The 14914-nt window shown below is 41.2% G+C and overlaps 1 protein-coding gene across 1 annotated transcript in view; it reads right to left on the reverse strand.

Annotated features, from left to right (window-relative positions):
- Positions 1 to 14914, reverse strand: part of prkcea (protein kinase C, epsilon a) — a 42308-nt gene that overhangs the window by 12563 nt on the left and 14831 nt on the right. The window contains exons 2-8 of the mRNA XM_080468019.1: positions 10477 to 10540; positions 4620 to 4785; positions 4480 to 4514; positions 2020 to 2108; positions 1672 to 1801; positions 475 to 617; positions 248 to 347 (exon numbers count right to left, since the gene is read on the reverse strand). Coding sequence (XP_080324145.1) covers positions 248 to 347; positions 475 to 617; positions 1672 to 1801; positions 2020 to 2108; positions 4480 to 4514; positions 4620 to 4785; positions 10477 to 10540 — 727 coding nt within the window. The remainder of the gene's footprint in view (positions 1 to 247; positions 348 to 474; positions 618 to 1671; positions 1802 to 2019; positions 2109 to 4479; positions 4515 to 4619; positions 4786 to 10476; positions 10541 to 14914) is intronic.

Raw genomic sequence — 14914 nt, forward strand, 5'->3', positions numbered from 1 at the left:
TACATATCTTTTAAAATGAACAACAATATTGTTGCTGAAATCGGATTACTGCCTCTTACTGGTTGAATTAACACATTAAAACCGCCTGCTGCTTCGAAGCCATCTGAAAAGACTTTGAAATGTGTGTGTGTGTGTGTGTGTGTGTGTGTGTGTGTGTGTGTGTGTGTGTGTGTGTGTGTGTGTGTGTGTGTGTGTGTGTGTGTGTGTGTGTGTGTGTGTGTGTGTGTGTGTGTGTGTGTTGTGTTACCCTGCTGTGAGGGGGAGGTGGGGACAGCTGGCTGGCTGAAGCTGTTCTCGGTCTGGGAGAGCTCAGGAGGAGACTGAGGAGGGTCCTGCCCTGGAGTCAGCTGCCGAGAGAGAAACAACGTGACCGTAGGTTTGGGCTGTCCTCGAGTCCTCGAAAGATCTTATTCCAGCAAGCTATATGAATGGACAGATATCCACTTCCAGGCATCATTTATAAACTGTTGTTACCTTCCTCCTGCGCTGTGCTGTGTTGGAGATCTTGTCAGGCGTGACCCCCATGTCTGACAGGACCTTAGCGATACCCCGGGCGTCCACGCCACAATTAGGAGCTACATTGGTTTCACAACGCCTGTGCACATTCATCTTACACACTATTAAAAAAAAGGGAAAAATAAAAATAAAGATGAGGTTGAACCTAGGAGGGGTTTTAAGACTTTAAAACTATACTGAAACACTAAATACATAACAGCAAATATCCTTCAAGAGACGCACCTCTAGAAACGCTCCCATAATTACATTAGAACAGAGAATATGTGACTTTTGAATGCTGAGTGTAACGATAACAAAAATAGCAAAACATCAACTTTTCATTCAGATTTTGATGTTTTTGGCATGTGCCTCCAAACCTACGCCAGTAAGCTGTTTTACTTTAAAAATGAATGAAAAGATGCAGTTGCACTTTGTTGTGATGCGAGTGTGACGTGGACGTAATGAAACTAGGGTGCACACAATGCCTCATTTACTTCAAAAGTTTGAGCTGAAAGAACAGAGATGTGTATAAACAGGGGCTACAAAAGCTCTGTAGAACAGTGCCATAAATGTAGAATATCTATATATAAAAAAAGAAAAACTATATAAACATGGTGTGCCCGTTGTGCACAGTTGTCATGGAAACACAACGATGCCCATTTTGTCACACTTGGTAGTCATGGAAACGCGTCGCCATGAGGAGTGTCAAGCATTGCAGTGACGACATCGGAGGTGGTCTGTTTTCATGACGACAGAGTGGTGATATGGGGAGCGTCGTGTATCCATGACTACCCAGCAAGACAATGTACTAGGCATGCCCAGTAGTCATGGCAACATAACTCCTCCCATGACAGTATGATCAGTTGCCATGGGAACATGACGTACCCAATGTTGTCGGCAAAAAGTCTGCGTGAACGTGAAACAGAAACCGCAATGACGCTAAAATAGTATTTGCTCCACCGGAACAATATGAACAGGCGTGAAAACAACATTACAGCTACTCGGCCATGAACGCATCGCCGCTGTTTACAACTATTCAAGCATCACGGTCTGATACTAGACCGTGATCGGGCAATTATCCAACACTGTGACCTATTAATTTGAATTTATGTAGACATTACCTCTGTTCTACTCTTACGTTGTGTGTGCGTGACTTGATGTCACACATGAGCTCACCTTTGCACTGCAGGCCCTGCCTCATGAGACCCCACAGCAGAGAACCACAATGGTCGCAGAAGGTGGGAACTTTGTAGTTGTGAATACTGAACTTATGTGGCATATTAACACTGAACCGCTGCGAGCCCACCTACAGGGGGAGACACACACAAAACAAACAAAAGGTGTTACAAAGAGGTCACTGTCACCTTAACAAATAGCGGATCTCAAGTGTTAGTGCACCATGTGCACACATGTAAACCTATACACAAACTGTCAAGAGCATCTCTTGTGTGTCTCTACATTTTGAGGAAAATCCTCAGATTTGTACCAACGTGATTTCCCGGTGTGTTAAGAAAATGTGTTCACCTCTTCTGGCGTGTCCTCCTGCTTCTTCATCCCGGCGCACTTTGTGATGATGAGCTCATGGCAACGCTTGTGGACAACACATGTGCACACTGAAAGAGCACATCAATGTCACACGTTCACACATCTGGTAAAATTCAGTCGAAACAAAACACAATTCCCTCAGTCTGCTGCACACCGAGGGTGAAGAGACACCCAGTCTGGAATATTTTAATCAACCTTTATTTAAAATGAAAATCAGCTGAAGAAGAAATCAGCTTTGATTACATCTTGTGATTAAAAACAAAAGCTGAACTGTTGAACCATGCGATTCATCAATACAGTGGTTTAGCATCTATGTCAACACTGACCTTATTAAAGGCCCTTGCATCTGCCAAATGCATCTGACCCACATTAAATGTCAATATAAAACTCTAACAACAATACAACAAACAAGTTTGAATGTATGAAAGTGTCTACTGCAGGGTTGTGGAGTTTCAACCTCAGAACTTCATACATTGGCTGATACTTTGGGTTTTAATTAAAGGAAATTATAGTAAAACCCTTTGGGGGAGGTGATATTCAGTGACAGCTGAGCTGATTTCCTAATATTTTTTATCTATTATGCAACAATATTGTTTTGATATCTCAAATATGTTATTCTTGTTTTATATTTGAAATAAAATGTTAAGACTGCAACCATTATTTGCAAAAATCAGCTGCTGGTTGTCACTACTGGACACTATTCTGGAAAACTCCAATGGCAATCAGCTCCACATGTTTTCATTTATTTTTTCTTGTAGAAAATGATAATAATGTCTTAATAAATACAAGATTTGGTCTGCAAAGCCAATGATGTAAGTAAATGTTCATCTTTGGGCTATTTTTAATGTAAGAACGCCAAAGCTGTAATAACTTACCAAGAGTGTAATGAGATATTTTGAGCCATTGTCACAATAACATTTTGCCAATAATCTTATACTACATATAATCTAATACGTTTTTACAGTGATCAAGGAGTATGTCTTTTAAAAATATACAGCTAATATCACAGTAATACATAAATAGGACTTTGTTTCTTGGAAATAATAGTTGCTTCTGCATGTTTTGTGCAGTTCGCTTACAAAAATAAATATATAATAGGCATCGTCAACATAGTTACTCATTAGGGATTCATACTATTAAACAGTCTATCAATTATGGGTGTAAAGATTATTGGCAGTTATTACGTTATTGGCCATTTTGATATGACCGGTTGCTACTTGCTACAACCGAGATAAGAGCCTGATGCATATCTTACACACAGTGTTGTTTTATATTCAAATTAATATGGTATTTATACTGGAGGTCAGTCACAATGCAGGAGAAAGTAATGTGTGAGGATTTAATCTCAAACACATGATGTCTTAAAGTGCAGATTTGGAGTGCGGGTTGACCACGCCTCCTCACATACAGGTAAAAAATAAATAAATGAATAACAATCAAGGATGACTTCAGTTGTGACCTCGTCCAAAAAGAAAAATGAGATAAAACGGCGAAGGAGCTTGGACATCTTCGACATGGTCAAATCTTTAAAGCAGGCAGCATTATTTCTTAGACCGTCTTGCTCGGACAGAAGGAAGCTCTGCAATAAAACGCAGGGAGCTGCGGTGCTGCTGGGAACATTGTGTTTAAGTAACTGGTGAGACCGTGAAACATGATCCATTAAGTCCCGTTGCAGTAGCAGATGAATGCATTATGAGAGGCCAAATTACTTCGGCACAAGAGTTCATAACCCTCATGGATGCAGAGGATTTTAAAGCAAAGTTATGTATCTGTATTCATGTGACAGTGACTGTACAAACTAGGGAATATGTGGGTTTTTTTGCTGTGTGAGGTGGGTTCAGTCAGCTTTTGCTGGCCGACCAGTTACAGTTTCCACCTCCACACCATCACCTTTTCCACTGCTAAAGCACAGCACGGCTTCCTGGACCTCCACTAAATGCTTTGACTAAGTGTGCGTCTTGTTCTGCATGACTGTCGGAGACTGAAAAGCAAACGGACTGTTAAATACAGAAAACGCTCTTTCATGCCATTTTTAAATTTTTAAATTTTATTTTGTAGAGTAAATTAGGATGAAGGAATAAGGAAGAAAGCTACTCCATGGAATGTTACATAAAAGAAATGAAACTGTGAGCAACAGGTATGGCAGTTGCAATTTGCATAGCATATATATCATATGGCAGAGGCTGCAGATACACAGACCCTGGTTAAGTAACAGTGGAGAAGATAAGAGACAGACTTCTTTCCTGCACAGTTACGGATTGTGATATCCCCACAGATGCTGGTGTAATGCGGTAAATGTTTGACTCTGGGTGATGGCGTGCCACCAAATCACAGCTGTCACTCAGTAACAAGTAATCCCTCCTGTGTTCCCACATTTAAATAATAAATGAAGTGCAATGTTACTTGAGAAATTGGAATCTGTTAGAGAAAAGTACTCACCCTGACACTGGTATCCCTGCTTGCCCAGCACGCCCCTATCGGATCGCAAACAGAGACGAGTCAGCGTTTCATGAAGGTTTAATGAAGCGTCACAGAAAGAAAGTTGGATCAAAACCCATGTGTTTGTGTACGTTGCCTACCAGATAAAATCTCTGCAATGTGAGCAGTAGGTCGGCTGTCGCAGGTAAGTGGCCATGAACTTGTGTCCGTTGACTTGATGGACGCGCCTTCGGACGGCGCCCTGTCGCCGGCGAGGGCCGATCCTCTCGCGAAACACCCGCTCCTCATTCTCATTGGTACCCGAGGCTGTCGGGAGACAAAAAAATTATACAAACTCAAGAAAGAAAACAAGAAATATTGTAATTCTTAGCTGGGGATTCACTCAGACGTCGCAGAGGTACTGATGTTTCCTCACACCCATCGATTTTACTTCCTTAGTACAAACAAGGACGATTTGCATCATGTTTCTTAGGATGTTTAATCATTGAGCGGCCTCTCATCTTCCTTTATCCCCCGCCCTCCAGCTCACTTTCTCACAAGCACCCCACACCTACCAGAGGCCTGTGCATACGTACATGCAGCTGCTATTTATACTTGCATGTGTGGGCACTAAAAACGAAGGACAGCATATTAAAATACTCCTCCTCAGCAGGCATCATCCAACCAGTCGTTCACTTCCTCTCAGCATCTCCCCGGAAAGATAAATGCTTTCCGAGAGTAACCTTAAGACAAGAGAACCACCTCCACGCTGCCTCCCACACACACGCGCACACACGCACGCACACACACACACAGCTTCTCGCAGCGCTCCTGTCCTAGTTTGCCTGTCTTTCACTCTCCCAGCGTCGCTCTCCAGGGTGCGTTGTAGATGTGGTTACTGCTGAGCCACTCCAGAGTTTGATTACAGACACGATGTCCACAGATTCTTTGTGCGTCTTTACACGTGTGTGTGTGTGTGTGTGTGTGTGTGTGTGTGTGTGTGTGTGTGTGTGTGTGTGTGTGTGTGTGTGTGTGTGTGTGTGTGTGTGTGTGTGTGTGTGTGTGTGTGTGTGTGTGTCAGAGTGCGTACTGTTGTGTTTCCGTCTGTGTGTTGGTCGGAGGAGGGCAGCTAAACAGGCCATTACTGGGATCACTTTATTTTACATAATACATCATCCATCTGTCTGGTGTGCGCGCGCGCACGCACACACACACACACACACACACACACACACACACACACACACACACACACACACACACACACACACACACACACACACACACACACACACACACACACACACACACACACACACACACACACACACACACACACACACGGTTATGTTTTCATGCCTTCCAGGGACACTGCACAGACGTGTATGAATTTCATGCAGACTTTTTCAAACTCAGTCATAACGCCTAACCTTCAACCCCTAACCTCACGGGTATGTGTGCAATCAGTTTAACACACACACACCTTTTATAGAAATTACATCAACTTGTGTGTATTTCCTCCAGACTTAGTCTAAACTCAGCTGTAACTACCACATGTCTAACGCAACCCTATAAAGCATGTCCTCACTTCAGACTGAATTGACTTTACTATTGAGGACTTTAATGTTTTACACCTATAGTGGCATGAGTCCGCACCCAGAAGAATAAACCACATGTTGGGACACTGGATTGACTCACATTGATTTCCTGCAGACTTTCTCAAAACACAACCAAACTACTGCACTCACATTAACCATAACCCAACCCTCGAGTCACCTCAAAACACCTTCTCAACAGAGTTCTCATGCTTTCAGGGGGACATTGCATTGGCTTTCATAGATTTTCTGCATATTTTTTTCTAAGCCAAAATCCCACGACTACCCCTAAATTAACTTTAACTACCGTTAGTCTGACTTGGAAGTATTAAAAAAAAGTACTGATTTAATTGAATGGAAAAGTGACTTTTGTCCTCAGAAGGACAAGAAGTCTCTATGATGTGACTTAATCCCCTTAACAGTAATAAATAAACATCCTTGCACACACAAAGATAAGAGTTATCCTGGTGGAGACAGACACACTACGAACTAGGGATTCAACAACGCAAACAATTAAGATTTTTTCTTCTTCTAAATACATATGAACCTTCACCAACGGTAAATAAAGGTTACATACATCTAAACTCTGATTCAGTTTAAGTGAAGTCAAGTGTGATATTTTGTGCGGGAGTGCAGTTTGTAATACAAACACAGCACAATCGAAAGACCGGTAAAGTGTCCAAGCACGTGACGTGACCGTCTACTTGGAGGACACAGACATTTATTTTTTAAGTTTTTAGGCTTGTTGGTGAGATCTCAGCTGGTAAAGAAAGAAAAAATGCGACTGCCATAATCCCACATGCATTGTTGTTTCACTTAACCCAGCTGGGCTGCATTGTTGTGCAAGTTATGCAAGTAGGGTCAGAGAATACACGACAGCTGTACAGCATGTGGTTTGTTTATATCATGGGGTTGAAAGCAGGGAGCAGGTTCAGTGCTTAATATCATTTATTTGTTTTTATCTAGTTTGTTTTTTAAGGGACCATGTACAAAAACAATCCTGAAGAAAAAATGCTTCGGACCAGATTTTAGCCGGAGCTCGTTTCCATCTGCAGTCCCCGGGCAGGCACACAACATAATAATACATATTTACAAATATAATATATATAGTAAAAATGTATAACATCAGCAGTAACCATTAAAATGTAACACCTGCTTTCATAAAATTCCTACAGATATTAAAACTATTTTGGAACACAATACACAAAAAAACGTAACGAGCAGGAACACATTCCAATACACATTATGAATATAACCTGCAGTAAAATCAGTAACGTCACTACTTTTCCATCAGGTGTTCGGACTACCTTGAATAATTTCGGACTCGGGCTTTTGGACTGTATATACGTGTAGCTTCAGAGTCACGTCTGACATCTTTCCAGCTGTGGTTTGTTTTTGTGAATTTGGGAATCTCTCTTTGTAGTAGTTAAAAACACATTTTTTGTGGTGGGTTTTGGCTGGCATCAGGCTGTTTTGTGAAATTTCGATGTGGGTTTGGGCTGATTTCCAACAGCATTCCAACAGCTTATTGACTGATTTGGACTGTGTGAACTACCATTTACACTCTTTCTAGTCTTTTTGTTTTAAGACTTTTCATTTTAAGACTCAATTATCCACCATTGTTTAACAGATCAACACTTTTTCAAACCGAATCCATTCTGAGCTGGTTCCACTCTCCTCTTAAATGGGGTTTCAAGGGGATTCACTGTGGTTTAGAACAGTTTACCAACTATTTTGGCATCATATTTTAACTGTTATTGATCAACTTATGATTAGTTTATCTTTTCAGCAATTAGAAGGTGTTTGAAAGGTGTTTATGTCTTTTTCTATTTATTTTACTAAGAAGCTCCACGGAGGGGGACCAGCATATAACAATATCAAGTCAGACCTTTACAATTTGTCTTTGCAAAAGCATGAAAATTACAATACTAAAGATATGTAATACTTGTATCAAATTCAGAAACTTATGTTAAAATTCTATTTTACATCATCACAAACCTATTTAAGACACTGAAATAATTGTGAGCGACTTCATTGTTGAGTCTTCATAAAGTAAATTTCTCTGCTGTAATTTAGATTCTTTTGGTTGATTAACACCTATTTTATACACACACACCTTTCATCAACAACAAGGCAATTTAAAATATATTTTCTTTAGCTTATTCATGATATACCATAAATAATATCTCCTGATATAGCAAGACTATTTTCATTATGCACATGTGCATAAATAGTACTAACAGTGAAAATAATGTGTTCGTACGTTCGTGATTCAGTACAACATTAAAGGTTCACTAAACAATGACTTCAGAAATGAAACCTGTTACTTAAGTTAGATTGAGGGATTAAAAAGATTTTATTTTTAATGATTTTATTTCATTTATTTCGTATCATTGCATGCTTTCTGTTTCATTCCAAAAGTACAGGAATCATAAAAGTATTTAAAATGGATTCAAAAATGAAATTTAAATATTACTCGTGTTTTTTTTTAATAAAAAATCAAACAAGCAGACGTATAATCTCTCAAGTCTTGCTTCAAATGAAGTGAAAACACTTTAATAACAGAGAGCGACGGATGAGGGCAGTAAATCGAGAGACACCAGCGGGAGAACGGTGCAGATGGTCAGATTAGGTCAGATTACTCTTATTCTTTTCTTCAGACAAACAGATTTGGGAGGATGGAGACGAGCGACAGGAAGCAAATGTAAAAGAGAAACGCATTCTTCCAGCCTCTAAAGCCGCAGTGAACAGATTGCAGCAGGGGAGGAAAAAAAAATCTGCTAAAAATACCACCTCTTCCTCTAGTTCTCACCCTCCATCTCTCCATCCCTTACTCCTCTCCAGTCCTCTCAGCGCACGCACACGCACACACACACACACACACACACACACACACACACACACACACACACACACACACACACAGCACACGCACACACGCACACACGCACACACGCACACACGCACACACGCACACGCACACACGCACACGCCCCACTTGTTTTTATCAGCATACATTAACGTGACGAGTGTTCGAGCCAGCTGAACTCAGGGCGGAAGTTCAGGAGTGGGCGGAGAGTGGGTCGTTAGGTCACCGCAGAGTGTCCAATCATCGACGGGGAGGGCAAGGCAAGGACGCCTGCGTCTCGGTGTGCGTGTGCGCGCCCCTGTGTGTATGTGTGTGTGTGTAATCTGCGGCTCAATCTCACCTACTATTTTAGGAATCGACTCCCTCTCCCTTCACTCTCCGCCGCTCTCTTGATCGGTCTTTACACTGAGAAATGCACTCTGTGGTGTATTGTTGGGCTTCTCTGCTGCAACCTCCTCTACAAAGGCTATCCCACCACCCTCACCCTCACCCTCACCCACACACCCACACACACACACACACACCCTCACCCTCACCCTCACCCACACCCACAAACACAAACACAAACACACACAGAAATATAGCCGATACATAAGCAGGCACACTCACTGGAAGGCCGTCTATTTTTAACCAGGTGTGAAGACACACAGGTGCAGGTGAAAATCACTTATTCCAGGCGGTGTGTGTGTGAGTCAGTGTGTGTGTGTAAAGGCCAATCTACCGAGATATTTTGCATGTGCGCACGTTTAATGATACAAGATAGGAGATGGAAAAAGAGAAAGCAAGGGAGAGAAGCCATCAATCCATGAGGACTTTCTAGGAAAACAGGAAAGCCTCTGGGTTTATGTTTCGTCCCTCCATCGCACACTGTGTGCACTAGAGGATGTTCCTTGCAAGTAATTCCTCTGTTGACGAAACAAATCTTTTATTAATGCTTGTAAAACAAAAATTCTGCAAAATGTAGGCACTAAGTGTTCCAGTGTGTGTGTGTGTGTGTGTGTGTGTGTGTGTGTGTGGGGCGCTTCCTTACGAGCAAGGCAATGGAGAAACTCTGGAATACGGGGATGCCGTTTCACAGTATGTTTTTTTTTTCCCCATTACATTATGGAGGAAAAGAACACATTACGTAAAAAGAAAAAAAAATGGGGGTCCAAATGAGAAAAAACACTTATTTATTCCATTTAAACATAGTTTTAGTTAGAATAGTTGCAGATTTTTTAGAAAGACTTACCAGGTGTTGAAGGCATCCAACAAGACTAGTTTTAAATAGCAAATGAATGATAACAACTTGGGACGTGGGAAAACTTAATTTAGTTCAGCATGATCTAATTAAATATTACTTATTGGGGTGAGACAAAGTCTGTGATGGCACCTTACTTTCAAACACCTTGTGTGTAAAATCAATCTAAATTGAAGTAGATACAATAAACTATATCAAATTATTATTTGTTGAACATTGTTGTTCGATAACGCACCATGCTGACTCATGTATGCACCAAATTGTTTCACAGTGTGATTCTGATGCGGTGAAATACTGTGTTGGGGTGATCTTACCCTCAGTGGAGGATCCCGACAGATCGATGACAACATACACCTTCCCCTCCGGCTCCAAGTCGATCTGTCGGGATGAAGAGAGAGAGAGAATCGGAGGGTAAATCGGAGAAAAAATAACACAGCTGAACAGTGTATATAGGGATGCGGGGGGTTGGGTGGGGTGGGGTGGGGGTGGGGGTGGGGGGGGGGGGGTCCTTTATCCTTCAGCACAAACAAACATACTAGCGCATGCAAGAGGCCATTATGGTCACGAGAATTACACTCCTCCCTAACATCTGTATCATTAACACACAATTAGCACAATTACCATCTCATTACTGTGTGAACATCATTGCAGGCCATTACTACTCTTGGTGTTTAAACCAAATGTGAATCCGGTGACGAGTCCCTGTCGGCTCACTGGGGTTCACAATTGGCTTTTGAGAGAAACCGATATCTGCACTAAAGAGTACGTAGTGCAAGGACTTCTTTAAAAGTGAGCAGCCGATTAAACTCTCTCTCTCTCTCCCTCTCTCTTCTCAACAAAGGACCCAGTGTGGCAGCTTGTTTATCTCTGAAAAAGAAGACTAATAAATAATGAAGCCACGTTGTAATTATCTTATTTTTAAAGGTGAATTTTCCTACTGCTGTTGGATAACAGGAGCTGTGCGGTGTTTGCAGGAGCACGTCATTTTCATACGGAGCTTAAGATAGTAGAATATTAACTTTCTGCATATTTCTAGACAGGAAACAAATGTGCTGTTTTAGTAGCGATTGCAGTTACAGGACGCAGGATAAAAGCTTCAACTAGCACCTCAACAAATAACCGTTTTGGAAATTTGCCTGTTAACAACAATATATGATAAAGTGAAAATTCCACATTCAAGCAACTTGGTGTAAGAAAAGCTTTGTGTGTTGTGACTTTATTTGACTTTATTTCAACTTAAAAATCAATGTTGGCAACAAATCAATAAGAACAAAAACAGAGCAACACCAGAAATTTGTCAAAAAAAAAAAAAGAGAAAACAGTTCAAATTTGTTTTTTAAATGACAGAGTTACTCATTAATTCAGGGTTGGTTTTTTTTTTTTTTCAAATTCATTACAGTCAAAGAAGCCAAAAACACGAGTTACATAAAGCTTAAGCCAGTCATTGGATAAGTGTAATGTGGTGCAGGAGATCAAACTAGAATGAAATCACAGTAAGGTTCGAGTTAATATTTGAGTTTCACTGGCGATGTGTGAGAGGTGACAGCTCCGCTTTACGATATACATTATTGATGTGTTTGTGTCATCTTCTGGTGAAGTACCCTCAATCACAATCTCTACCCTGACAAAGAAAGAAATATAGAAAAAAATAGCCTAGAGGAGGATCACATCGACCAGAGGGAGGGTATATTCAACCCAGCCCTTCCAGCAAAACTGCACCTTTTTAAGTTTTAAGATTTTAAGTGACAAATAAATACTCTCAAATCCCTCATCACAACTGAGTCAAAATCACCTCCTTGACAAAATGTTCCTGCGCTGCGAAGATTTTGCAGCCAATAAATTTGTAGCGCTGCGTGTTGGAGCAGGCAACATCTCATCCAAACCTATTATTTTTAGATCATCAGAAACTCGATCTGTTGCGTGAAATGGGATACAAATGTATATCTATACTAATATAATGGTTGTACTCTGAGGGATGAACAGTCACTAAAACTTAATGTTGGCGGAAACCAGAGACAATGGCACCCTGAAGTACAAAGGATCTATCAATAATGAGGGCATAAATTATAATTACATTACAGCGGAATATATAAACATAAATTAAATATGCTCGCAAAACTGGAAGTTACGGTGAGTTCTGCTTCGCGGTTTCGACAGAATGGAGCTAATAGGTAAAACAACAGACAAGCCGCATCAACAGAAACTTATTCAACAAATAATGACATCATCCGCCTACAATATACATGCAATTACAGAGATTAGAGGGAGTGCAACAGAGAGCGCTAGAGAGGCAGACAACACAGGAGGAGAGAGTGCAGGAGAGAGTGAGAAAGGGAGCTTTAAATCCTTAGTTAAGCTCTGGGACAGCAGCAGATCCTCTTATGCAACAGTCAGACTCGCACACAGGAACAAAACACACACACACACACACACACACACACACACACACACACACACACACACACACACACACACACACACACCGGCTTCTTTGCATCGCTGAGCATGAGACACAAAGAGCACAAGCACATACGAAGTCCATACAACCGCTGCACATCCACACCCACCAGCCCACCTCCCCCTTCTTCACCACATCCCCTGGCAATCAGCCCCCGCGCCTGCATCGCAAGCAGAACACACACACAGGAATTCAAAGAAACGGTATCTGACGCCTTAATGTGACATCTTATACCTGAGAAAATGTAACTTTTCGCCTTTCCTTAAAGATACAGCTTATAATTTAAACTCACATCATTTATCTCTGTATGAAGTCTTTTGTATTGTTGACTTTGCAGAAATTCATTGTTATGAATGGCGGGTGAGTCTCCAACACTTCTTATGAATGAATATCCTTTTTTGTTTTGTTTTTCCTAATCAAAGACTGGGAAAAATGCCAACTTCGCATTGTATCTTGTGAGCTCTTTCAACAGAGAGAACCTGATGCTTTCTTCTCATTTCATCATGAACTGTGTACTACAATGTCTTCAACAGGAGCGTTCATACAGCAACGTCCCCTTTGTTGTCCCTATTATGCACTGCATGGGATTTGTGACCTATAAACGCCATTGGATTCTTGATGTCTACCCTTGAAAATGACGTGCTAATCCCTAAATGTAACCCCTTGCATAACAGCGCATCTCAGCAGGGATTTCAGTTAAAAGATGGACTCGGAGTAATTTAGAATAGAGTGGAGCAAATGGATGGCGCCATCATTGATTGAGTGCTCGAGTCCCGAGGTGGCACGCCAGTCTAAACAAAAAACTACGGCAACAAAAAACAGGCAGCTGTTTCCACATCAACAGTTAAAGGCCACAAATACACACAGATACACAATTTTGAACACGCTTCTTCTTGGCAGAGTAAACAAATGACTCCCTATAGCTTTTATTCCACGGTGAAAGGATCAATTACGTCTGTTGCAAACTAAAACAATGTTCAGAAATGCTCATGTAGGAGCAACAGAAATTGACTGGTCAAATGTTTTGATGATACCAGAGAAACACAAAGTAATTGTTTGAGATTTCACTTTGTTTTAATTGCCGTATATATTTGCCTTTACTTGGAGAGGTTACAGGTGTACAGTTTTCATTTTAATCAGAAGTGACCGGCTCTTGTAAGAAACTGATCTCCTGAGTACAGTGTGATCACAGCAAAAGAAGGAATAAGTGAAAAGAATACATGCAGCAGTTCCTCAATCTGACAGGATGATTCCCACTGTAGCCAGCATTTTCTCTGGGCGTGAATAGAAAGAAAGTCCTGTGTAAGCAGGTCAAATGAAGAGTGCGATGAAGGCTTGCATTAGGTAGGCGCTCGGTCGGCGCTTAACCGTAACTGCTTCAGCTGTCAGGTGGCGGTAAGGGGATAAAGGAGAGACCTGATCTACCTCGACAAGTCCGAAAGACAGGCTAGTTTTAGTTCTAACTCTCCTCGCCTCACAGAGAAGTGAGGTACACAGAGTACTCATCAAATCTCCAGAAAAGCTGCCATCACTTAATCCTCTTGCCTTCTTTGCTTTTGACTGGACGTTGCAGGTAAAAGCTGCTCGGTGTAACACTGTGATATTTTATCCACCATTAATTAGTAATGCGTCACAACTCATCTGGAAATTCAGCTGCTATGAGTCGGAAGATCTATTATTTAAGCTATGTATTTCAGAAGGAGAGGGATATGATATTATAAAAACAAGAATGGTATTGAAATGTGAAATTAGCCTGATTTTCCCCTTTTAATATGAACACACATATACGATTGTATTGGTTTGAATACAAGACGGCCCTGATAAATGAAGATAAGAAAAACACGTTGCATGAAACAGCAGTTGTTTGCATTTTTTACTTTCCGGTAACGGCACACAGACACACACGACGTTTCCTTGTTCCAGTCTTACACAGTTTCCAGGGTCTTCAGTCTGTTCCTCACACACACACACACATTCTGCCTCACTGGTTCACTCCAGCTACCATCGCTCCGGTGCCACCTGCTCCGTTTACAGCCTTCTGAAGCCTTTGTACAGCTTGTTGAAAATAACGCTCCATGCTGTTGATATGCAGAGCACAGTATAACACCGGAAGCTGAATATTAGACCACAAATATAACACAACCCCCATATCATGCTGTATTTCCAGAACATATATATATTTATTTATTTTTCCTCCACAGAGAGGTATAAAGAAAACATGATTAATTGTTACATAACTGGCGCTGCTTTAGCTGTAGTTACTTCTTAGTGCTGAGCATGCTGGTTTCTCACTG

This window comes from Lipophrys pholis (assembly GCF_963383615.2).
Source record: "Lipophrys pholis genome assembly, chromosome: 1".
NCBI lineage: Eukaryota > Metazoa > Chordata > Actinopteri > Blenniiformes > Blenniidae > Lipophrys > Lipophrys pholis.